Here is a 27,827-nt window from a genome sequence, read left to right as displayed (position 1 = left end):
ATTTCGGTAGCGAGCCGGCGCGCGTCTTAATCTAGAGGGGCGCGGAGGGGCAATAGACAATGTCCGCGCTACATCCTCCCCCTCCAAGTCAGCGGAAACTTGTGGAGCTGGCTTGGGAACCGACTTTTTTGGTCTACCCCTACTCCTAACTTGAGCCAGATCAGATTCACCTAAGTAAGGTGACAGGAGGCTGGCATGGCACTTGCCGCGAGGTTTATTATTCTTGTCCACGATTTCGTACGTGGTTGGAGATACTATTTTCACTATACGAAACGGGCCTTCGCGACGCGGTGCGAACTTACTAGTACAGCCTTTTTCAGCCTGACTAAGGCGATGGCTATCCACGAGGACGAGGTCACCCTCACGGTAATCGGGTCCGGGTCTACGGCTTTTATCCGCAGCTTCCTTACGGATGTCCTGCTGTCGCTCGATTCGCCACTTCACTTCTTGCAAGCGACTTGCAAATTCTTTGAGATACGGCGTAATTTGAGGCACATAATTTTCTTGGTCTATGACCGTCCTTAAGTCGTGGGCTACGTCCACCGGGGACCTAAACTGGCGTGCGAATGTTAGAAAGGCAGCTGTATGACCAGTACCCTGATTAGGTGCTGTATTCAACGCGAATCGAACAGCTGGCAATGCCTCAGGCCAACGTCGATGTTCTGGATCTATTAAGATAGCCAGCATCTCTTTCATTTCCCGATTTTTCCTCTCTGCGGGATTGGCCTGGGGATGGTAAATTGGCGTCAGATTCTGATTCACTCCGAGAACGTACATAGCCTTCTGCATTACGGCCGAGACAAATTGAGTACCATTGTCGGAGATCACCCGACGGGGAAAACCATATCTTAGGAAAACTTCTTCAATTAATATTTTAGCGCAATTTTCTGCGTTGGCTACGGCTAACGGGAACAACTCCACCCATCTGCTCGCAGTATCCTCGATCAGAAAGATCCATTTCTCGCCCTTACTACCCTCAGGAAGAGGTCCAAACAGATCCATAGCGAGAACTTCAAATCGCTGTTGCGGGACAGGCGTTTGCAGTAGGCCGGCCGGTTTAAAATTGGTTGCCTTAAATTTCTGGCATAGATCACAAGCCTTAAGATACCTTGCTACGTATTGACGCATATTAGGGAAGTAAAATCGTTCCTTAATCTTCTTAAGGGTGCGTTCCAAGCCCAAATGTCCAGCTGTGGGAGCGTCATGGAGTTCTTTCATAATCTCCTCGCGCATCGACTCGGGCACCACCAGCTGGGGCTCTTCGGATTCACCATCCGGATCGAAGCGGAATAAAACACCTTGTGAAAGATAGTACCCACGATCCGTCCATCTGTTGTATGCATCGTTCTCTTCGAAATCCGTGAGTATTTTTTTGATTTCAGGATCTTCGAGCTGAGCTACTCGCAACTCTTCGGAGCTTTTGTGAGGTAAGTCTACTGAGATGGGACACAGATCACAGGTATTGACATCGACCTCTGATGCCTGGCATACCGGACGGCTAAGAGTGTCAGCGACTACGTTGACCTTACCTGGAGTATATTCTATGTCCAGGTTATAAGATTGAATTTTCAGGGCCCATCGAGCTAAGCGGCCACTTGGTGTCTTCAGTGACAGCAACCACTTCAGTGGCTGATGGTCGGTGGCGACGCGAACTTCGGCGCCTTCCAGGTAACCCCGAAACTTTTCTAGAGCCCATACCACAGCTAACGCTTCCCGCTCCGTTGTGGAGTAATTTTGCTCTGCTGACGTTAACAGTCTACTGGCATACTCAATAGGCTTCTCAGACTTTGGATCCGGGCCCTGCATTAACACTGCACCTAGTGCATAAGCACTGGCATCTGTGCGTAGAATAAATGGCTGGTCAAAGTCTGGCTGTCGCAGGATGGGACTAGTGGTAAGTCTTCGCTTGAGCTCGTTATAGGCATAGTCTTCCTCTTCAGTCCATTTCCAAGGTTTATTCTTCTTGGTGAGGTCGGTCAAGGGTTGCGCAATTTCAGAAAACTGACTAATAAATTTGCGAAACCATGAACAAGTTTGTAAAAACGTTTTAAGTTGTTTCAAATTAGTCGGTGGGGCCATATCCACCACGGCTTGTACCTTCTTTGGATCGGGTTCGATTCCTTTAGCGGTAATGACGTGTCCAAGGTAGGCTACTCTCTCTCGAGCAAATACGCATTTTTCTCTATTTGCCTGGAGATTAAATTGACGTAGACGATCAAATACCTGGTGTAGGTCTTGCAGATGCGCATCCAGGTCTGCTGAGATAACCAGAATATCGTCTAAATAAGCCACGACAGTCACATCCTTCAATCCAGTACGAAAACGATCCATCAATCGCTGAAATGTTGAAGGTGCATTCTTTAATCCGAACGGCATGCGTTTAAATTGAAACGTTCCGAAAGGGGAAACGAACGCCGTCTTATGTCTGTCTTCCGGGGCCACTTCAACCTGCCAGTAGCCTGATTTTAAATCTATGGTGGACATCACACAATTACTCTTTGTGGAAAACAGAATGTCATCGATCAGGGGTAGCGGGTATTTATCTGTACGTGTCACCGCATTTAACTTCCTGTAATCAACGCAAAATCTTATTTCACCATTCTTCTTAGGAACCAGGACAATCGGGGAAGTCCATTCTGACTCGGCTTCCTCAATTACTTCGAGTTCCAACATCTTATCAATTTCGGCCTTAATAATTTCCTTCTTGGCCGGATTCATACGATAAGGCGGTGTAGAAATAGGCGCGGCGTTACCTGTATCGATCCTGTGTAGGGCAAAGGGCGTCGGCCCTCCCCCTGCACTGAAGACATCGCTGTTCTTTTCTAGCAGTGCAGCCAATTTCGACCTATCCGCTGATGACAGGAGAACGCCCTCGGACTCGCGGAGACCCATCGCAGAACTAGTTACTACACGATCCTCGCATTCATATTGTAAATCGCATGGGCCTACATCGCGTAAAGTGAACCGATTCTTAGCGAAATCAAGTACCATGCCAGCGTCCTGTATAAAATTCATTCCTAACAATGACTCAGTTGCGCCAGGCAGGACCATGAAGAGTGTGTCAATTGCCACTCCCCGCACCTTTACAATGGTTGAGGCTACTTCTACGATTTGAACGCGCAGCGTTCCATCCGCGAATTTAAGTTCCGTTTCTACACTTTGAAACAATTGGCCATTGGCCCGCATATGTTTAGCTAAACTTTCACTGGCAACGGATTGTTTCGCACCAGTGTCTAATAAAGCGGTACCGTTAGCACCAAACACTTCTATATTTAATAGGGGACGCACACGCGGTTTAAATACAGTATTACACGCCGACAACGACTGAAACGTAGATGTTGACGGCGCAGAACGTCTTTCCTTGCACACGCTGCAGTTTGACCTCGTAACACCGGGCGCACCGCATCCGAAACATGTTAGGGAAGGGCGCAGCTCCGGTTGCGCAACTGCAGCTGGTTCGTTCTTAACTGGCTCCTGCGCGGGATTACTTTTATTTAATAATTTACGGCACTCTTCCTTTAGGTGGCCGAACATTTTACAAAATGAGCACCTCGGTCTGACCCTGACTTGAGGGGCTTGGTCCACAGTTCTGATCGCAGGAGTATATGAAGACGTCGACGGGTGGACGAGTGGAGGCATCGGGGCGGCTGTCGCAGGTTGTGCCCTTCTCGCAGGTGCAGGAGCGCGCACTTCCTCGAGCACATCCTCCACTGACCGGGCGTGCTGTAGCAGCTCGGAAAACGTAGAGAAAGAGTTTCTCGCTACTCGCTCGCGTATTCTTCTATTAAGGAGCCCGTACACCATATCCAGTTGTACTGGGTTTTCAGGTAGGGTGCGCGGCGGTAACTGGGCAATAAGTGCTCTTACTCTGCACACGAAAACGTCCGTGCGCTCCTCAGCTTGCTCTCGACTAAAGATCTCTCTGTAGACTCTGTGAGGCGGAAGTCGTGGACCAAAAGTCTGCTGAAGTAACAGAATGGCTTCCTGCCAAGTCGCGACTGAGTGACGAACTCCTTGCCACCAGGTAGCTGCAAAATCAGTCAGCAGCATTGGCAGGCCTCTTAGTGCAATCTCGTCACTAACACCAACACAGTCCTTGTAAATCTGCACGGCGTCGGTAAAGGCACGTACATCGCCGGACCCATTGTATCTCGCCGAGCAATTTGACAAGTTTGCACTTACAGATGGGAGCGGCGCGCCTTGTGCAGGCTGCGACCGTAACGCTTGTAGCAAGGATAGCAATTGGTGGTCCGTCATGACCACGGGTGTTGGCATAGGTTGTTGCGGTGAGGCGACGGGCGGAGCATGCCCGTGCTGTGGCATAGCGCAGTAGCCATGCAGCTCACGCCCGTACAGCGGCGGTGGTGGTGAGGCCGGGGCGCCGGCGGACGCAGGGCGTCCTGCCAGCGGTGGCGTTGCCGATCGCACGTCGACGAAAAACGCACCTCCCTCCGTATTTGACGGCATCGCACCGTCCAGCTGCTCACTAGGCGCGGGGTACTGTTCTGCTGGCTGCTGTGTTGAGCGCGAAGCGCTATTCGCGCGTGACCGCGTAAGCACCATGGTATTTTTGTAACAAATTTTACAAGAAAAAATCCAAAACTCGTACGAACGTCACTGTCACTGATCTTGTTTTTTTTCCAGTGAAGTTTGTACTCGAAAACGGCCCCACGTTGGGCGCCACGTATAATTGGGCTTCGTTCCGAGTTTTTTATTGAAAAAACGATTGGAAGTAAAATAGTATAATCCGTACACAAAAACACAATACAATATTTAACACAAGGGAGCTTAAGCACCGGCACGCGAGCGACGCGGGCGTCCGTCAACAACCGGAGCGCATGCGTCGTGCTTCGCGGTTGCTCGTGCACTCCCGGCTCTCCGCGCGCGCCGCATAAGCTGCGCGGCTGTTCCACTTTTAATTATTTCGGTAGCGAGCCGGCGCGCGTCTTAATCTAGAGGGGCGCGGAGGGGCAATAGACAATGTCCGCGCTACAAATTATAATTAATTGTTCCACTAAAGTCATCATTTTTGACATAATGTTCAAAAAATAATTTAGATGGCACCGTTTTAAATTTGGCTGAGATCTATTAATTTTCCTTTCATCAAGGTAATAATTATAGTTGGATTTTGATGTTTGTTGCAAACTGACAAACACTATTGAAATGTCTATCGAAAAATTACACTACGTGTTAAAATATGGTGAATTACGGAAAATACACAACTCCATCTATTGAAATAATAGTATATAAAGAATGTAAATGGTAATTCATTGTTATTTACCACCTCGCTTCTTGATGTATTTTATTTACCACAGATGGAGCTACTTTAACCTGTACTGCTTTGTCAAACAGATTGCGTGTCGTAATATTTTACATCTTGAATTCACTAAATTAATCATATCTTTTGATAGAGTGAACCGATTTCGATGAAACAAAGCCTAAGTAATACCTCAAGTTACGTAGAACTTTTGTATATAAGCATTGTCTGCATTAAATTCGTAGATTTTACGTGAATCCCGAACAAACAATCACTTTCTACAGATTTATTATATGTATAGATATGAATCAATGGGCACGAACCTGTTCATTGATTTGATAATATGAATCAAATTGGTTTGGGTATCAATTAAATTATGTATTAGGTAGTCGTGGTGGCCTAGTGGGCAAAGAACCAACCTCTCGAGTATGAGGGCGCGGGTTCGATTCCAGGTCAGGCAAGTACCAATGCAACTTTTCTAAGTTTGTATGTACTTTCTAAGTATATCTTAGACACCATTGACTGTGTTTCGGATGGCACGTTAAACTGTAGGTCCCGGCTGTCATTAAACATCCTTGGCAGTCGTTACGGGTAGTCAGAAGCCAGTAAGTCTGACACCAGTCTAACCAAGGGGTATCGGGTTGCCCGGGTAACTGGGTTGAGGAGGTCAGATAGGCAGTCGCTTCTTGTAAAGCACTGGTACTCAGCTGAATCCGGTTAGACTGGAAGCCGATCCCAACATAGTTTGGGAAAAAGGCTCGGAGGATGATGAGGTAGTACTTACCAACTCATTCATTAATGAAAAGTTAGATGGTTTTCCTTTGCGTTCTTCCTTTCATGCGTTAAAAGGTACTTACACAAGTAGTTCTCAGATTTAGCTTCACAATAAAATGATAAGTTTTTGTTCCTTTACCAATATGTAGCAAGCTAAAAGGGCCAGTTTTCTCATAGCTGGATTTAGCCCCAGTTACTCAGAATTCCCGTTAAGGAAGGATACTCCTTGTTATAGAGCACGCTGCCATATTTGAGTGCACTCGTCGAACCAGTTTCAGTTCGTTTTCTCTCTTTTTTTTGTCCACGCGAAAGTTTCTGTAGGTACTTAAGCATGTGTTCCGCAGAACTGCTGAATATTTTAACGCTTGTGTGAAAAGCTAATCAGGACGTTAGGTATAGGTATTTCTCTAAAATTAATATTGGTAGTTAGTAGAATTTTCATTTTAAATATTTACCTACCTAAATATAAAACTAGGTACATTTTTTAAATGCATGTATCAAAAGGCTATAATTAAGCAACATGGTGATTCGAACCTCACTAGAAAGGGTCTAAAAAGCGTAGATATTAAATGAGGACTTTTGAAGTCCTCCTTTTTATTTTATCTGGAAAATTATGTTTTTTTTCCTTATTCACTTTTGCGTTAAACTGAAAATAACTTTTAATCGAACACGGACAAGTAACGTCTTTAATCTGTTTGCATACTTGCAATTTTTTGCATAACCAATGCGATTACCGTTACTTCCAACTGGTTTGTTTGCATGCCTGCTATTATTTACTGGTTTTTGTTAACCCACTCGAAAAACGTGTCACTAAAAGAAATTAAGTAGGTACCTACCTGGTAGTCTGCGGACTTAGTTACTCAATTTAGAATACTGTTACCGTTTCGAGTCTGATCTAAAATGGCGGGAAATTTTATACAAGATTTAAAACCGGAACAACATCGATTATTAGAAATTATGGTTCTGTATTAAAGTGACAAAATTAGAGGTAAATCGGTTACCTAATTAATAATCTGTATTAAAACATGACATATAACAATATAAAAGTGCCATAATGCCATCAAAACATACTTAGCATACGCTCTGCAGCGAACATTGTAACTTTACGATTTTATAAGTAGCTTCCCTGAACACCAGTAGCTACACGTAACAGTTTTACGATATCAGATAATACAGAATGTCATTTAGAGTGGATATCGAGGCCAATGATTGCTACAGTTTGTTGTGCCATCAATGCAACTCAAAATGTTACAAAATACTAATAACATTGCATGCGCAGAACATTTGAGCACATTTGCGTCTTGCATGGGAAGAGGGCAACGGAAATCGTTTGTTATTGCTAAATAATTGTAGCAATATTGAGACGTGAAAGTCCAGCTGATTTCGATTCTAACTATTTTTAACTTAGGTATTTTTAGCATAGACTTTCTGAGTTTCAATAAATGCATTAAAATTACAAAATCACGAATCGTAAAAATGACTTCATTGATTGACCTTTTGAGCATTGTACTTCCTTTTATAGCACCATTAAGTATGTCAGATAATAAAACTACTGATACAGTATACGAAAGCTATTACAACACGGAGACTCATAAATCAGCCGCTATTTATAACTTAACAAATATTAAACAAAGCACTGTTGCGTCTCACGCCCTAAGTAAATATGATGTAGTTGGCATAGTGTACAGTTTCAAAATGTAAACAAAATACACATATATTTCACAATATGTATGTAGCTACCATTTGAGAATCGTAGGATTTGTTGTTGAGTAGGTACTTAAAGGTTATTTTCGTTAGGTGCAAGACGTAGATAAAATATCAATCTGATTCCATTTTTTTTTTACAGTAACTATTAGTTGTAGTTTACACTATGTTCGACAGTTTGAGGCTATGCGTATCTAAAACGAAAATCTAAAACTTTTCAGTCAAAAGTTTTGACTCTCATCGAAGACTGTAAGCTTACGCCTGTACGCTGTAGTCTAGTCAGAAATAGCGATCCCGATAAATTATCTGAGATCAAAATACATCAGTAACAACTATCGTTATAATAATAAGCCGAGATAAACCACTACCACAACACTACCCTCATTTATTAAGATCTTTACAACTAGCGCCAAATGATGCGTGCAACTAACGCAGTGGGCTCGAAGCTACGGTATAATCAATATGAGCCCAAAAGTTATAAACCTGTCTACCTGAAAATCTGAACCTACACTAACAAAACTATGATTTACAGGCGTTTCCTGATACCTAAACATTCCCAGTAGCCAGCTATTAATAAACGTTTAACAACATTATTCTAGCGTTTGGCGTCTAACCTCCGCGCTTGGGCAGCGGTTATAAATTTAAAAGCCATTCAACTCTGACGGTCGTAAAGATTTTAATGTAATTTTTGCATAATCATTTCACTATATTTAAAAATGCTTAGAGTTTTGAAAAGTAATTGTGTGAAGAAAAAATTATGTAATACAGAAAATTTTATAGATCAATCTAATCTGTTAGAGCATTCAGTGTTTTTATCGAACACTCGTAAACTGAGCTAACGACATTAACGGAGTATTGAAGTCGATAACAATGGCTTAAGTTAGAACAAGTGACTATCGTAAATCGATCAAATGTGTCGAATCGATTCGATACATTTCACGATACGCTCTCACGGTTCATTTTGTTCCTATAACAGAACATTATTAGTAGAAATGAAAAGTTTAATCGGCTAAGCGCCGTGAACAATTGCGTGAGAGACTCCTATATTTAGAAATAGGTGAATGAAATGTTCGAACCGCAGTATTTGTTACTGTTCTTCCATCGTTCTTTGATCGATATTTTATCTATTTTCATCAAAACTATTTAGTCAGTTAATAATCTTCAGGATTTTAGTTAGTTGCTCGTATGACACTGAACTGAACATTCTACATGTAACATACTATTATATTTCATTGACGTCAACAGCATTGACCCCATAAATCCATGGGCGGTGTCCTAATTAAACAGACATGTAAATACGTCCTATAACCTAATTCGCGGGGTCACAGAGCATTATATCACAGATCAGACAACATTTATGCATTAGGTAGATCGAGTACCTACCTTCATTTTCACAGCTACATAGACTAATTGATTCCTATAACTGCTAACTGTTACAGCCTTTTTTTAATGTCCCACTGCTCGGCACAGGCCTCCTCTCACACGGAGAAGGATTGAGCATTAATCACCACGCTTGCTCAATGCGGTTTGGTGATTTCTGACTTAATAGTCCAGGTTTCCTCAAGATGTTTCCCTTCACCGTTTTATCAGCCATTGGGGTCCAAGATAAACTTAGAAAGTACATAACAAACTTAGAAAAGTTGCATTGGAAGATGTAACTGCTAATTACTTTTAAAATTATATACTTGGTTGTAAAGTAGGACCGGTAGGACGATATGAAGGTGCGTAAGTAGTGATTACACGGAAATTGCACAACTAATTAAGTGCTCTTAGAGATGTAGGTGAAGTAAGTAGTTAAGTCTGTCGAGTGCCATACAATCTGAGCTAAATCTAAAACTCGCTTATCGCGACCAGTGGCACAGTTAAAGCCTTATTTACCGCCATAATACTTTAATTGGATATAAACCTCAAAAGCAAGCAAATTAAAGCCTCCACTATATTTATAGCAAGGACGTATTTTTTATTTATTTTTGACATTAGTAACATATGGCACTGCAATGGATAATAACTACAAGAAGTCTATATTGAACCAGCGCAAATATTTATAGTACCAATATCCAGTACACGTCATACGCACGTGGCGTGACGTAAGCTCTGTATGTTTTGTGAATTCAGAAATTATCATGTCTGCTACATTCATACATGAAATAACGATTTTAAATGAAGCAGTTAATAAGGACCTAATATTGATTTAGGTATTTTAAGGATCAATTAAGTGAATATTAATTACATTTGAAACTTAATCATCTAAAAATATTCTCCCGTTAGGTATTCGTTTCCCAATTTCCAAGTATGCAGGCACAGATTACTGGTCCTGAAAAAATTACGAGAAAAAGTAGATAATAAGTACGAATTCCAAGTAATAAATCTATTTCCAGAAATCGTTGGTTATTTCTATCTGCAATATAATAAATAGGACTGGACATTCCTTGCCATGGCCGCGACAATACCGGCGAAGGTCAAACGATTCGCCCACACGTCAACAATAATATTTTGACTCATTTCCTAGTCGCAACTAGGTCTAGGTGGGCTCTATAATTTGTCAAAAACATTATTATTATTCTGTGTATCATCCACCTGAAATAATTGACACAGTTATAAAAAATGACCAAGTTAAATCAATATTATTGGGTCCTATCTGATCTACGATGGTATCACCCAATTTAATTTTTCATTGGACTTCAGGTCCATCAGATGATTACAGGAATTTAAAATAGGCCAAAATCTGTCGACTTGCATTTAGTGATAATTCCTTGATCGTCCAGAACTTATTTCTTTCATTCACAAGAAGGTATGCAGAACTCTTAATTTTTCCAAGCTACGCGCGATAAACATAACCCCCCTTGCTAATTGTAGTTATAACAAACAAAGAATAAGAATAATTCTCCCTTACTATTTTATTATTTAATACAGAAAATTAGAAGTGTCAGCATCTGGATGTTTTTCAAACAAGTTCCTATTCTGCTCATGAAAAATACGTGCAGGTGTTGTTGATTAATGTCCAGTTATTTATATTAAAATTGTGACAGATTCATTTGGAAAGCGTTGCATACGAAAATTGCATCATTATGTAGGTTTAAGTAATTTAAAGAGCTACGGCAAGATCTTTTCTTTATAGAAATCGTGGAAGTCTTGTGCAAGGAAAAATCGTCATGAACTGACGCAGTTATCAACACTACTTTGGGAAAGCTACCATACAAGCGGTGAAAAAAACGCTGATCTTAAGTATATTCACTACATATTTTATTACGATCACGTATATACTACACACACTACACTTATGCCTGTAAGTAGAACTGCAACGATTAAATCAATAGGAACTTGCACGCTCCAATAGATGAGAAAATGAACGTCGACCACATTTCTTCTAAAATTCATAACACAAACAACTTGGAACGCATTTAAACTCGAATTTCGTAAAACGAATAGACGCATGCAACATACGAAGTATTCGATATCCGGTGGCACACGTAGGTTTGGCCCATATATTCCGATTGACGCAACAGTGCCATCGCATCGCATCGCCCTTGGAGCGAGCTTGACCGAAGATCAAAAGCTGTATTTTACCATTTTTACGACAACTATCAGACTTATATCAAAAGATCTTAAGGGGAAAGTTGTGAGAAAATCGTAAGAAAGAAAGTTAGAATCGAGATTTTTTGACAACGTGCGTGATTTGAATTTCGAAGCGAGCCGACAGTGCTTTTTTTTCAAAGATTAGAGAGTGACTAAACTAAAGAGTTTACTTTGTTCTTATCCAAACCTATTTTTAAGAATGATGCTTTCTCATTACACACATTATTTCATAGCACGACAATAACTGAATATAACTGTCACTGTTAGCGATGCCAAAGAAAAGTGTGAAAACATGACATAATACGGCGGTCGTATTCGTTGCCAACGTTTAGCGATCATTTGCATCATTAAACAGTTGTATTTCTGCGAAACTTGTGAATGTTATCACATAAATTAACATCTTAGCGTCTTTGAAGGTCTGAATCATCTGGAGTTGGGCTCTGATACCTGAAATACCTGCATGTTTTCAAGGTTGAACATTTTATTGACTGTGGGAAGGTCCCTACTGTAGGTTTTATGTCGTCATGAAAATGTTTGTTTATTGTTTTTGTCACATATTTTCACAGAAGCCCTATAATGTCCCCTGTAGACAGGAAGCCATTGTCTCTAATTGATTTTGGTTGGCACTACTTCTCTCTTGCTATAAATCTGCTCTCAAATAATTTACAGCATTAAATTGTCAGCATTGTTTATTTGTAAAATGTACTGTACAATGTTAATTTGAATTAATTACTTCTATGAAAAACAAGCATATTTGTTCTCTGTCTAATCCACTTCGAGAACTTGGCCAGTCTTTGGATGCGGAAGTCCGACGAACGATTTGGTGGATAGGTAGGTATAGTTTGATTATTTTCTTTCCAGCCAGCTAGTTAGCTTTGTTATAAAAAAAAGACATTAAATCTACATCCGACATCCACGGTGGACCTCCTTTACATGAAAGTGTGAATAAGTTGGTATCTACGTACCATGTAAAATATTACGCATAGACATTATGTTTTGTTCCTTTTCCTCTCTGGCAGTACACCGGGAAACCACACGTTCATAATCCGGATAAGTCGCATGACTTGCCATTTCCGGACAAACATAATTCCTAACAACGCACGTGACTACTTATTCATACTCTCTTTCCTGCACAAGATTAATGTTCTAGCTTTATTTCTCCAGTACCTCACAGCCCATTAGTATCTAGACAATTTGGCAAACTTATACTTCAATAATTCATCTGTAATTACATATAATTCATATTTAGTTTATATCTGAGCAAGTTTCCAATCTACCTGGTTGCGAATCGAATTTGACGTAATCATCATGGAACCGCAACATGTAAGAGATTATTGAAGTGAATTTTCTATAGGCTGTAATGAACTTTCCAGTCTATTGACTGCATATATAATAATACTTTAGTAATTATGGAGAAATCTATTAGAGAGTTGTGTAGAAAAGTCATAAGCATTACTGATTGATAAAAGTTATTTGATTGAAATGAAAACCAGTCGATAAGTAATGAGCGAAGTGCTAATTTCGTATTGTAAGCAGAGAGAAAATTAATTAACGGTAGAGGAGTTTTAAGTACCAGGTACCTTATATAACGGGTGATTTTTTAAGAGGTATAAGATTTGATTTTCAAAAAAAGCACAAAAAACTTGAAAAATTTGATGAAATCTTTATTGGAATCGATGGAACGATCAATATAATTTAATGTTTGAAGATGATTTCATGCAAATGCTGGCCGCGGCTTGGGTTTAGATGGCTTGCGAATGCGCAAGGCCTAATTTCGGCACTCTCTCCAACATATCAGCCGGTATATTACGAATAAATGCTTCAATATTGGCTCCCAGTGCGTCAATCGTTGCTGGCTCCACAAGAAATAGTCCAAAGGCGTTAGATCACACGATCTAGGCGGCCAATTGACGAGCCCAAAACGTGAGTTAAACTGTTCACCGAAGCCTGCTCTCAATTAGGCCATTGTTTCGCGTGCCGTGTGGCATGTGGCACCGTCTCGTTGGTACCACATGTCAGGCATGCCCAATTCTTCCATTTTGGGCAAAAAAAAATCGCCAATCATCACACGGTAACGCCCGCCATTCACAGTAACGTTTCGGCCATTGTCGTCTTTGATAGTAAAATTCAATAATTTGCAAGCGTTGTTCGTTCGTAAGTTGATTCATGGTTAAATTATAGACCATACTGAACAAGTTTCACAAAGACACAAGACACGATTCACGCGTGATCTACCAAAAACAGTGTTTCCAAAAAGATACCAGCAAAAAAATCACCCGTTATAAGCACTATAGTTGAGGAGAAAACTCTGCTAATTATATACCTTCTTAAGTTTAAATATCCACAGGTACAAAGTTGATTCTGAAACCAGCTTCAACACAGACGTGCTTACACGATATCAATGCTTTCGAATTACCATTTTCCAACGGCTTGCATGATAAACAGACATACTACGTGTTTTATTGTATATCTATCGTGATATTGAATATGGAGTGCTCATGGTGGACTCAAACCTCTTTACGTAAGTCGTGCTGACACGTTACAATCACTCGTGACGCCTTGTATCGTTCGTTCTCAGGACTTGTTTGGAATCTATGATTATCATGTGAACTCTTTAGAGTTTCCCTTCATTGTTTGTTTGTGTAGTCGTGCTAGGGTGAAGGAAATTAATGTCATGTGAGGTTGGATGTCATGACATGTCGTGTGTGACTTAGCTAGAAATGGTTTAAAACTTTATCTTACCACTGTTCACGTTCCATTGTGAGTTTTATTGCTTTTTAAAGTTATGTAGTTGAAAAATTCTTTACTAAAGTGAAACAGAAATTCTGAAAGTGTGTGAGAAGTTTTGTAAAACAATCGTATAAAGTTCGTTACGTCATTGTTCGGCTGATGAGCTATTACTCGTTTCTTGGCTATTATAAAATCCAAAGCTAATAAAAACAACAATGAGGCTACATTTCTCATTGACTTTCATTATCTGTGAACGTTTTAACTCACACAGAATTTATAATGCGTTCCAAGCTCTTCTCAGAATAGGGACCATGATTTAGTTAAGACTTTATAGCCGTTTATCATGTAGAAAGAGAGTGAATCATTAATAGACATGAATTTAAAAAAGTATTGGAAATTAGGTAAGGGCAGCGAAATTTGAAACTTTCGAAAAGTTCGAAGGCCAATTATGTAGCTGTTTCTAGCAATTTCCAGTTTTCTCATGTTCTTTCCAGTCTAATAAGAAATTATACACTGGTCGTTACAACTTCTCTGCTGTAAAATTGTTTATGGCTTACATTATGAATGTTGTTCGAAATGCAAATTTAGCCCAGGATTAGTGGCCATGGCGTGCTTACTCATCCACTTACAGTCTGCGCAGTACAAATCATTACAAATCTTTGTTCTCACTGGTCCCTATATCCCAACTTCGTCACTGGTTCATAAAAGTATGTTCTCCTTGAACTGACAAACCTACGTTTGTTTTTTAAAGAATTTCAAACATTTTTTGACATTGTCTGTGACGTTTCATTACAAATAGATGTTATGTGTGTTACGAGATTGTTCGATGTGTTGTTTGTTGTAATGATATCATGTCGCCGGACTATAGAAATTGTACTGTTCGCTGTACACTGACGCAGCATGAAAGCGTTACATTCAAGCAAGTCTATTTAAATCGCTCAATGTAAGCTCGACACATTTGACTCGGTCAAGCGAGATTATTAACCCTTGCACCGGTCTATCACTAAACAAACGTAAAGTTGACCTTTATGATTCATACGTTTCGCATCCGCGCTTTCTATTTACATACAACCTTGCTTTTATTATATTTTTAGACTCATTGCTTTTATTTGATTTCCAAAAATGTACGTATCTCGGCGAGGCGAAGCAGTACAATCTATTTTAGATTCGTCTGCACGCAATTCAACAACGTCGTACAGTAAAATGTTTCCGTCAAACGAATTTCATCTTTATTTTGTTTGAGTCAAGGTGTTGTTTTGTTTGTTTTCATTTGGATGTAAACAAAAAAGTTGTACTTTTAATTTTACTTTTCACTGTACTCTTGTTTATGTGACAAAAATGAGCTATAAAATGGCTTAATATAATCGTAAATTAATTCTTGTAAAAAAAGTACCTACTGGGGAAAACTTATCAATTCAGTCATCAGTTTCACACAAAAATGTTGTGAAAAACTGAAGTTTTTCTTAACGTTTCGCACAATACGTAAGCATTATTTTCGTGATGTGGTATTGTTCGCGTTTAGCGTTTGGCTCATTTAGTGATTGGTCGGTTTGTTCTGTCGGGCAATTAGCACTTTTCGGCAGCTGTCATCGAACTCGCGTGATGAAACTGTTTACGCCGACTTGCAGTTTGCGACCAAATAGTTAATAATAAACTGGGAAAATTACGTAGATACTGGCTAAATAAACTAAGCGGAAACAAGACATTTCTAGGCCAAGAATTTTCGAAAAAAGTTCTTTGAAAGTTGTTGAAACCTACTGAATTATTTTTCTCTTGAATCCTAAGAACATTATGCACATATTTGAAAAAAGTCCTTATCTTGCCACTTGATGTCCCCGGTGACCATAGATACCTAATTCAGTCATCAAAACTTGACTTCGTAACTAGATTAAATAGGCCTACGAAATTCAGCTACGCTGCTACGAAACGGTCTTTTGAATATAAATAAGTAAAAGCTTTAATTTTATTATGAACATAAAATATTAGATTTATGTTATAGGCTTCATTAATTATTGTTAACCATAAAGTCTTAATGAGCAGCCATCACGCAAAATAAATTGTCAAAAGGTCAAAGCCCTCGTAAGATTACAGAAACGCAATTCCAGAGACAAGAGTAAACGAGGCTGTCAAAAACAAACAAAGATGGCTGATAGTCGTATGAACATAGAATATTGTATCATGTACTTTGATATAAATATAATTACTTATAATTAATATTAATAACTTTGGTTTCGTTTTGATACAATATCCTAAGCTTAGCTGCTATCTATGTACATATAAGTTTGCTCTGCTCACGTCATGACCATACATAAACACTTTTCACCCGGTCGAGTTCAATGACCCCGTGAATACTTTCCAGATTTTCATTTCGATCTTCCTACTGTTTTGATTTGTTTGTTATCATACTTTGTTTATAAAATTTGCAGACGTGACCAATGATTCCTGAATAATCTTTTCAGGTCAGTTTACCTTTTGGTGTAGCTACTAAAATAAAAAATGTTTGAATTAAATTTTTCCACGTCGATCTTTTAAAGAAATTGCAATTATTCACCTTTTGGATTGTTGTTTGGTTTATGCAATAGTAGGTTAATTAAATATTTGGACTTGACCAACCTCAATAAATGCTGGGAGTTAAGATAGGTACAATCGAGACTACGGATATTGGCTTATGCATTTTGAGAAAAAATTAAAACTGGGAAAATGTAAACATTTTAATGGTGAAAAATCTGAGGTACCTCCTTTTTCGTTGCAATTGTAACTGAAGATACGTAAGAATTCGAACGCGTAAGCATTTGAAACATTACAGAACATATTTTAAAACTCATACAATACTGTTTTTGTGTTTTTACTAATTTACTTATTATTCCTATCATCTTTCACTTAATTTATTCACTAACTACGTCTGATAAGTCGTCATAAAACACTTCTTGCGTAGCCATGCCTACCTGATTTAAACAGTTGCAGGCTCCAACATTGTCTCGAGGAAACTATAATATTCCAGTATGTGGAGCAATGGATGCAATGAATCATGCCAATTGTTTACACTGTATTTTCTAAATTAAACATTGTTAGTAAGCCCCGAACCGAAATTAGAAAATGTAGAATAACTTCTAGTGGGTAACGAAGAGATTTTGAAATGTTTGCAAAGTTCAGGCCTTTGCAGACTTCATGAATTGATGTCTGCTGCACAAAAGTCAAAAAACTTTGTAGTTACAAAAGGCCAGGATAATCATTTCTTCATTTCTGTGAAGATACGATATTTCCAATTACAAAATGCACCATTGTTCCCAAACAAAAGACCATTCACTGCGCAAACGCATTGTTGACGTGTATCACATTGTCTCTGGTTCCTCGCTTCGACATTATGGTTTATTGAATTGAGATTCGTGTTTCGACATAAGAACCTACGATTCATAATGCTACGGTCAAAATAAGAACTTTTTCTTTTTGAAACTTTCAGCCTCCTCTATCTAAAATAGATGTTCGGTGTTTTCGTGTGTCGCTCAACACTTTTCAAAAATAACACTGCCTATAAAGTTTTAGGAAAATAGACGAGGACAGGGTCCTTAGTCGCCAGTTTTAAGATAAAAAGACAGTCTGCGTAAAATGTATAAATTAGTGTCAACAAAAGGTCGGCTCTCGGAATCCTAATTAGCTGTTCACGAAACACTTGCGCTACATGGGCCATAAAGCGGAAAATATTAAAACTAAAGCAATAATCTCCTAGTGGCTTGCGCCAAAAACAAGATTAAATAATATTTTTGGGGCTCATACATAATTTTAGAGGATGATTATGCTGTGGAGTGATGTATTTTATCAATAATTTGAGTACAACGCATAAGATTCATGATTTGAGTAAATTGCATAAAGTCTGACAAGACATGTCGTAAAGATCAAAAGCTTTTTCATCTTATTTTCACCTTAATTTTTTGGATTGACACCGTAGTGACAGGTACTAATAGATCTTTCGCTGTAAAACTTTGTTTTTCAGTTTTCCCAGAAATAATTAATTTGCAACTAATGATGCAAAATTTTACGGGGCTACTCAAAATTTCTTTTTCACATGTCGTGAAGCAAAAATTATGTAATTTTAGAGCAGTGCGTCAGTTGATTTATAAGAGCGGTGACAGTTGACGGTGGAACTCGCCTTCACCTTGGTGCGAGAGCTGGTTTATATCAGGGGGATTCTACATTGACGGCGCCCGTGACACCCGCGCGCTCCACTTGTCCAAAATAAACACCTCTAACAATGATACAGACGAGACGCAATAAAAATATAAGTGTCGCCATTTGCCTTCGCACTCATTTCTAGCAAGGTGATTTTGGAATTAAAATGTCATGTTTCAACGAGTTTTCAGCTTCACGTGTTCCTAAATGCAACTGTCCCGTTGCTATGTCTTTGAGGCAAAAATATAACTGGTACGCGAGTCACGATCAAGGCCAACTGTTCGTATGGACTTACTGAAGGTATCTGTTTCCTGGTGGTGGTGGTGGTGATGGTCTCCACGGTCTCCTCCACCACCTCCTCGTCGCCGTCCTCCTTGTCGGTCCATGGTCCAAAGAACTCCGACATGTTTGCCGTTATATTCTTCTTCACCCACAACACTGAACTCCAAGGAACCTTTGACACACATTCACTGCACTTCACAGAACTTCACTAATAATTGGTCGATATCACTCATTTATCTTTTATTGATTTATCTTTGAAGACCGGTTTAAGCTTGAATATTGTCGTGCAATTCTAATTCCCTGGGAGCTGTGCCCATAGCTGTGATAAAGCACAATAACGGAATCAATATTCGGAAAGCGTCGACAGGAGCGTTTTCTGGCGCTGCACCGCGGAGACGGCCAGAGTTGATGTTGTATAAAATCCTACTGGAAAACTGAAATAACCGGCGCGAACAAAAAGCACCAGCCAAAACATTTCACGTGCGGGCGTATTATTAGTTGGACGATCTAGTCGAAAGAGTTAAGTGTCGCGGTGGCCTTTTACCACAATTATATCGGATTGATATTGGTCTTTTCCGCATTTATTACTGAGCTTTGTGAAGTACCGTTTATTTAATGCATCGTGGTGTACTCCTGCGCACGCTTCACAGAATTTACTTTGACACAAACTGCCTGTAAACGTCACTTTTAAACGCTTTGTTAAGCTCACTAACGGTTCATATTCGTAACAAATAATCGCACTTGCAGGTTTGTCTTATTTGTCGTATTTATGTTTTATGGTGGAATTTCGATAGCGATTCCGACACATTACGAGAATTGGCTCGACATCAGAGTTTTTTATGATATCTAAATTAAAAACAAGTATTTATATCAAAGCAAATGTCTGCAGTTCGTTATATTCAGCTGTTTTTAAACCCCTAGATATTTTAAGTTATAAACTACTGGTGCGTAGCGTATTTTTTATACAATTTGAATAAATATCCATGCCATTTTGATAGAATTTATGAAAAGAGTGAACTTTGCTCGTGAAAATCGCGAATTCTCATTACATTGCTATAAAATCGGGCACTGAGTATTATTTTTTGTAAATATTTATTCGCAATTAATTAGAGAAAACTCAGTAAAATCCAGTGTTCTGGGTGTGGGATACATTTTGTATGTAGCCGTCCAGCGCGGCGTCGGCGTAGGCGCTGACAGCTCCTCCACTTAATATAAATACGCGGTTCTCCTAACAGCGCGCGATAAATCTGTAGCATGCTTCGGGGATTAACGCCCCACACGATACTTTAGCAGCTATATCGTTATCGATAGAGTCCTTTATCCAATGTAGTCGCATCACTAGACCCAACATGATACAACAATATAGACCGTACATGAATCAGAATATGGCTCAGAATGTAATGTACGACAAATTATGGGTCATCCCACAAATATTCCAGGTTTTTATGCATGAATTGGTAATTGGATCGAAATCTCTTTCATGTCGAGTGTTCTATATGATTTGCGAATAAGCAGTACCACATAGAAACAGTTCTGAAACTCAAGAAGTTAATGAGAAAAACTGAAAAAATCTATTGTGAATTTTTGTGCCAAGAAATAGTGCATGTCACTTGGGAACGTGTAAAAGATTAGATTCTCTGACCTAAGTCTAAGGATAAGACAAGACTTGTCAGAATAAATTAAATTCACACGATGACACCTTCCTTCATGTTGAGGAAAATGCATCCTCATTTAAATGAGAATATTATATTTTTGCGTTGTATCATCATCATGTCAGGTGCAGGACGTCCACTGCTAAACTCAGATTCGTTGGCCGGTTGGAAGCGGCCGTGTGTTCAGCTCCTACTCCCGACCTATGTTGTCAGATCGTCCATTCGTATATCGTACATCATGTTTGCCAGTCCGGGGTCCCCTCAAGCACTTTAGGCTTTGCTATTTGCTATTGCTTATTGCTTTAGGTAAATAGATATGTCGCTATTTTTTTACAGTGCTCGTAGACATTGATCTAGCTAAGAGGAAAGCTTTTAAGGAACCATTGTTGATGAGAACCATTAGGACACATTAATAATTTTGGTAAGGTCCAGTCCCCTCTTATTGTACCTATGGGAATCTATTTCTTCCATTAGGCTGAGACCATCCAAAGATATTCTGCAAAAAATCGATTATAATAAAAACTCAACTTTGAATACGCATGGATATGAAATGAATTATAACATTAAACAATTTTATTGCGAATTCCTTGAATGCTTAGTTTTTTACGATGTTTCATTTATTCAGCCGGAACCGTCATGGTGAATTTGGCAACAGACTGATACTTAGTATTTTATATTTCTTTTTCCTTTATAAAACTTTTCAAAGGGATTTCAAGGGCTACAAGAACGTTGCCCGTTGCCCTTGGCGTACCTTGATATGAGATTATTTTTGTAAAGAATGGATTCCGAAGCATCATCCAAATAACTGTCATATGGTTTGACGCAATAATGATAACGTTAATAAAATTTTATATTGTTGTTTTTGTCATTGCTTGAACTTTCCAATGCTGTTTGTAAACCTTTACGTAGGACATGCACTGAATAGTATAATTATCCTTTTTTCTTACCTGAGGAAGACAATATTGATGAAAGGAAGTTTTCTCGGACCATCGACAAAAGAAAGAACCTACTCTAAAGGTTCGCAAAACTACTTTGAGAGTATGAATCTGTCAAAACGCCCAACATTTTCTCTACAGACACGCCGCACTATTTTATTTATACGTTTAAGGATGGTCCCGTGACACAAATAACGAGCATTTCTGTATTGTTAGCCATTTAATTTTATGGTTTCTGACAAACGTGTGTGGTAATAATCATAATTCTTCATAACGGGCCCCTGTGACCTTTCAACTGGTCGTCCCAGTGTTGAATAGTGTTGTCACTGACAATACGTAACTACACTATTTGTCAATAGGATACATCCGATATGACTTTTAGAACAATTAACTAACCTAGTTACTGGGGCCATTGAAATATACAGTACTGTTGAGTAAAAAATCCATTATCAGACTAAATTGTAAAGACAACAGTTTGGGCTCCACTTAGTACCAACGGGATAAAAATTACCGTATCCCTTTTACATAAAGGGCTATGCAACATAAGTAGTTTCTAGCCTGAAAATAGGCAATTTTGAGTCCCCATTGCGAAAGCCCCACAGCAAAAGGAGGATACGTACATATTTGTTGATTTCCCAACTAGCAAATAAAGGTACTTTTAAAACATTGAATTGATATATCTTAAATTCACGTAACATTTCGATCTCAGCATTGAATAAATAGTTGTATTAAATAGTACAATCTAATTAATTCTGTGGCTAATTGTACGTCCGACGCTTTGTTGGCCAAATGCATTACAATTATGAAGGGACAAAGGGTTATAACATTGCGTAGTTATTTGTACATCTAAGTACTTCCTATTAACAGAGTTTGTCAGAATGCCAATACGGACATTGGGAAAATGTTTTTATTTTTGTGACACCTTCCCTGAAAACTGAGAGGATACCGTTTGTCTGTTAACACTTTTTTCTTCAAAAGTACTATGAAATAAAGGGCAATAATACAGGTCAGTAAAACTAAAGTAGGTTAAAAGAGTTACAAAATAAAATAAGGGATTGATTCGAATATTTATATATAGGTACCGAAATTATAATCAAAGTGGACTTATAATATTGATCAGGCATTTACCTTTGCAACTATCTATCTTCTACGAGAATAAAATCCTTTTTTCCTAGTAGGGCATTGTGACGTTTCTGCTTAGCTAAAATAATTTTCATAACAACTCAACTCCAAACGAGTTTTTTTCAGGAGCGCAGGTGTCATTGCCATAACATTACCTTGCTGCGACTTCATGACGTGCACACATAATGTGCTACATCCGATGACTCGCATTTCCATGTCCAAAAGGAAGTAAGTATACTCACGTGCAGCTCCCGTCTCCATAGTGACGTCACCCAAGGTCACTTACCTGCAATTACAGTCCATATTAAATCTAATGAATGACTACGATTGTCAAAAGGGTCATTAAAATCTCGTGAGATGACTAGTTATAGTTTGCCACGAATATTGTGCCAATGTTAGTGTTATTCGGACGTTGATTACTACATTTATCATACCCATCATGCAAAGTGCGTAAATGTCATTTATTTATCATAAACTGTGCAATTGTCTTGTGGACTGCCATAATATCATCATCAGTTTATTAAATTCTGTTTATTTTGGACGACAATGTAAATAACACTGTAAATGTATTGACTGTGTTTATTAAGCTCTGTAAGATCTTGTAGTTTTGCAAATGACGTACAAAACTTGGCAACAAGTTAAAAGGAGGATTTTTGTACGAAATGTAGTCCAACAGATTCAAAATATCTCCCAAACGTTAGACTCTGTAGGCGTTTTTATGTGAATTCAGTTTTGCGTCATGAATTTGTTAAGTTTCTACCTAAAACCTTTTTAACAAATTTGAACAAAAGCCCATCATTGAGTTTGCTTTGTCTGTCACGGCCTTCTTAAAAATATAATTTCAAAAATTCATGTTCATAGATAACGGAAAATATACAAAGCCGCAAATAAATGTGACAGGTGATAAAGAAAGCGCGGGAAACGTCCCTGTCATTGGGCGAGGATACTAGCGCCTCACCTGGCGCCGCCCGTGACCCGCACTAAAAATAATACGACACATCCGTTCAAAAGACATTATGTAATGAATTTTGCGTCACTCAAGGCTGCTTGCAGATTCCTCCGACGTTTATAAACGTCACAATTTCCAAGCTTTCGTCAGCCGTAGGTAAGTAGATGCAGTACAGGTGAACGCAAAACCGTAAACAAGATTTTCCGAGAAGTTTGTTTTTGGTGGCAATAATAATAAGTAGCGTATATAAAGCTGAAAGAGTCAATCATCTTCAAAATAGGTAACCAATTTTGATTATGCGATTGATTTAAGCAATTTGATTAGCTTAAAAATATCATAATTTTTCTACGCTCTACGCCGTAGTCAGTTACGTGGTCGTAGCAGGAAAACTAGTTTACGGCTACGAATGTGACAAATCTAGAAACTTTAAATGAGTGAATTTGTGGTGTCATTTGTTATAGTAAATAGGTATTTATTTGTGTTTATGAAAAAAATTCTGTGTTGAGTAAGTAAGAAGGTAGAGTGTATGTGTGTCTTCCGTCGCAAAGTTCGAAAAGAGTTTGTTCTCTATAAAAGCGCATCAGCTTATTTTACGCAAACAATGGCCTAGTAAATCAAAGTATTTGTGAGGTGATTAGACGTTTACAACTGTATGTAGTGAGCTAACGAAAACTTTATCTGAAAACTTTCGATCTAAAACCAATTCGATTTTTGTTTAGTCTACCTACATGGAAACTAGATCAAGTTCTTTGTTTTATCACGGCCACGGCTTCGTATCCAGCCGTTTTAAGAAGAAAGTACCTAACAAACATACATACATACATACATACACTCAGAAATCTTTCCCTTTTTAATATTAGCGTGATTGATTTCAACCACTATCAAATCACAAAGGTTTATAAAATTCATAAAGTAATGAACTTCTGTTTACAATAACGTTTCACGTCGTGCGTGGCTGCGTCTTTACAAATGCCTTATCCATATTCAATAGTTTCATCAATGGATGTATTCAGAACAGCTAAGCCGGTTAGCCGGTATCAACGGTGTAGGGTGATGCAAGACAAGATGGCCACTGAGGTACCCACGTGTGTAAAAAGGGTAGGAAGTGGAGCGAAAAGTTTTTATGCCACAAGTTTTAGTCTATGGATAGGTGGCCCGTTAACACGCAGGTATTTATGAAGCTACTAGGGATTATAAGTACAAACCTACACTACATAAAAAGGGTACTTTATGTGGTAGTTAAGGCTATATTATAAATATTTTAAGTTTTCCTCGTTCACCATGAGTTGGTAACACTTTCATTTAGATACTGTCATAATTTCTAACATTTTTAGCCTTGTTACCAGGAAGTACGGAGTTGTCACCCAATCCAGGTCAGCTTGCGACGACAAATTCGCAGAGTTGTATAGTAAGTTCAACTCAGTCGTGCGCGCGGCCTTATGTGTGGGTAACCCTTGTACATATACAGTGACTTTGTGTGCGTGACAAGAGGTACAGTCGGGTACAAATACAGTTATCTAGGGGTTGCATACGGGTGTTTAAAGAAAAACAGTTATTACGTAATTTAATGTTTATTTATTTATAATGATTCTAAATCGCTACTTAAAAAATCAAATGATGAATTTTCGGATTCGCTACTCTCCAAGGTGAATTATAAATTCTGACTCCATGTCAAAATGTCTATAGCATTCTTCTTTTTTCTTACATGTCGACAAGTATTACCCAACATCCCTTCATCAATTTGACTTATAAGTTCATTTATGTGTTTCATTATTTCCGTCTTATTTTGGTCGACATTATGCGAAGCAATATATTTTTTTTTAATTCCCCACACATTTTGTTTACATTATTATATTTATTGTCTGCGTACCCCGAGCTAGAAAATATGTAAGGAGTATTTAAATCATCTTAGATATTTCACCTCATTTCTTTCTTAGATACTGTCAATGTAAATTTGAAAAGACGAAAATAATGAAAAACTATATTTAATAATAAAAGGCTTTGAATGTTGTTTCTCCTTAATAATTTCTCCGTGAATAACTAGTATTTTCGTAAGCGACTGTACCCATAACAAAAAGCGATAAGAACACGTCATCCTCGGACGACGTCACTGTCACACGAATGAAAGTTGTATATTTACAAGCCGACGCACACATAGGGCCGCGCGCAAATCTGAGTTGAACTATCTATACAACTTTTAACACCACATTAGTAGAGATTTATGTATTTTTAACATAGATATGTATGTAAATATAGTAAAGTTTTGTTCAATGTTCTTATTTCACTGGTTACTCGAGTAATTTTCCTCTCGCCTTCTTCAGACAATTTCAGCTCAACAATCTTAAATATCTATAGGAAGTCAAAGTCAACAGTTGTAAACTTCTAATCATAGCTGCGCTCTTAGTTTTTCCTAAAATTAGGTACGAGTAGATATGTATTTTGACACTTTTAAATACATAAATTGTAATAAATAGAATTTTATTCGATATTAATATCATCGACAACGTTAAGTATGACGGTTATTTGATTGCGAAATACGGAAGTCATTTCAAAGGCATTTCAAAGTTAACAGTCGATAGTGTCGTCAAAATAATATTTATTTCATTAACAATTTATTAAATGAGCTAGATAGATAAATATATGGAATGTAAATATGTTTACTCTTTCTATCTGGATAGTATGGATTTTACCTCATGAGGAACCTACTCATGAAATGAAATCCATACTTAGGTATTTGTTTTCAATGATTGACGAAAAAGCATTTTCTAATGTTTGATGTCGGAAAATTGTATGACTAGGAAGTAAATTAGTTAGTTATCATCGAAATGAAATAATTAATGTTTCCTTGTATCTCTTAATTGTGTTTAGAGTCGAGTCTGAAGCTTTTGGCAATGGTCGGCGTGAATGAATCATAGGCCGCACAGTGCGCTCACGCACTCGCGATGCGGACAAAACAACACTTTGTTTATTTTATTAATATTACATTAAAGTCAAAGAAATTGTTCATACATATAAACATGAAGAAATAGTAAAATTTTATTGTGCAGTTTTCCGGTGGCGTTATAATTAATGCAGTTTTATGTTCGCGATTATTTTAATATTCTTTGGCTTGTAATAACGTGAAAGTTTTTATTGTTATTTCTACTTCTTTGATATTATTACCTAATCATTTCGCATTATTTTTTTAAATATATGGCTTGCAATTGTAGAATATATTGTTATGAAGAAAAATCAAGGTCGCGCCATTGTAATTTCTCTAGAAACTGACTCAGGAAAACCCTTGAGAAGATATGTAAACAAAAACATAAATAAATTAAACGAACAAATTACCCTTGGCACTTTATGTTTCTGATACGTATGATATGTCGCTTCAAGGCACATCGTTTATCGCTTTATTCAGCTAATAAAATACATTGAATTTATCATAATTTTAAAGCAAGTACAAATTGTACGTCAGATATTAAAAATAATGTCATTAGTCATCATTATCAAAATAGCTTTTATCGCCTTCCCGTCAAACATTGAATCGTTTTGCGGTCATGAACCCTTATGGTGACTTGTGTTGATGCTAATGTAATTATGCTTGGTACAAATAAGCTAAGTAGATAAAGAACTAGTAGCTCTCAAGCCATATTCAAGTGTTCGCTTTAGCCAGTAAACTTCAAATACAGACCCACTGTTAAACTGTGCAGATGGGCAAAACAAAAAATGATGGACAGATATTTTGAAATTATTTCGTCAGACATAAGCGTTGCAAAGGGGAATGCTCTATCACGCCCACACGCGGTCTGAACGAGACGTTTCACCTTTCACGTCAATAACTTTTTTTTCAACATTCCCAAGATTCACACTTTTATAACTAAAATAAGTAACAATAACAACATCATTTCGGATTAAAGAACGCAAAGGAATGCCAATGTTGTTGTCAATGCCAGGGATTTTCACTACACATTGGTTTCTCCACCGCACTTTTCAAAGAAAACTTTTCAAAATTAACAAGGAACATTTTTTAAAGTAAAAGATTTCCCATATATGTTCAAAATAAAAGTTTAGATGTAGCCTTGGGTCCAAATGGGTCCTAGAATAGCTATAATAAAAAAGACTTTTGTTATTGTTTGATAAACACAATGGGAATTCATCAGATAGAACAAAGCGCCACTACAAAGCTCTGGCTTCCCTTCAACAAGTGACTAACACAAAATCTTTGTGTTGCCCTAAAGGGAATATAAAACTAAAGATATTTTTGTCCGCGCTTCGTCACACTGTGCTGTTGTCCGCTAAATTATATTCGGACAGCTGCAAGTGACGCGTGTCTCATCGATGTAGGTTAATGCAGGCAGCGACATCTAGCCGCCGCGGCACGAACTAGCGTTTCCGACGGCGAACGTAACAAAGCGTGGCGCTTGCCAGTTTTCATGTTTGCTGGAAGAAATAGTAGGTAGAGCTTTGGTGCGATTTTACATTTCACCTAGGAAATTCAGTTTTAAATGTAATTTAAGGTTTCCAATAGGGCTTGGTCCTTGTTCATATAAAAACGAAGCTTTAAGATACTGACAAAAATAACTGAAACAAAGTAGATAACATATTCTAGTAAGGGAGACATACGGTTGATATCGTCAAAATATGAACTTTAAATCTTTTGAAAATAATTATCGACAGTATCTAGAATTTCGAAAAGT

At 38.3% G+C, this 27,827-nt stretch overlaps 1 protein-coding gene across 8 annotated transcripts in view; it reads right to left on the bottom strand.

Moving 5' to 3' along the window:
• Window positions 1-27,827, bottom strand: part of LOC110383896 (tropomodulin-1) — a 72,063-nt gene that overhangs the window by 27,121 nt on the left and 17,115 nt on the right. For 3 of the 8 annotated variants that reach the window (XM_064037142.1, XM_064037143.1, XM_064037141.1), the window contains exon 1: window positions 18,504-18,924. The exons of 1 other annotated variant lie outside the window; for it this stretch is intronic. In XM_064037142.1, the coding sequence (XP_063893212.1) occupies window positions 18,504-18,614 (111 nt within the window). In that variant the 5' untranslated portion in view covers window positions 18,615-18,924. Of the gene's footprint in view, window positions 1-18,503; window positions 18,933-27,827 lie in introns of those variants that run through there. 4 more of the 8 variants (XM_064037137.1, XM_064037138.1, XM_064037136.1 and 1 more) reach the window with 3 other exon arrangements.

This window comes from Helicoverpa armigera, chromosome 12, assembly GCF_030705265.1.
Source record: "Helicoverpa armigera isolate CAAS_96S chromosome 12, ASM3070526v1, whole genome shotgun sequence".
In the NCBI taxonomy this organism is placed as follows: domain Eukaryota; kingdom Metazoa; phylum Arthropoda; class Insecta; order Lepidoptera; family Noctuidae; genus Helicoverpa; species Helicoverpa armigera.
This window is presented reverse-complemented; position numbering and strand designations above follow the sequence as displayed.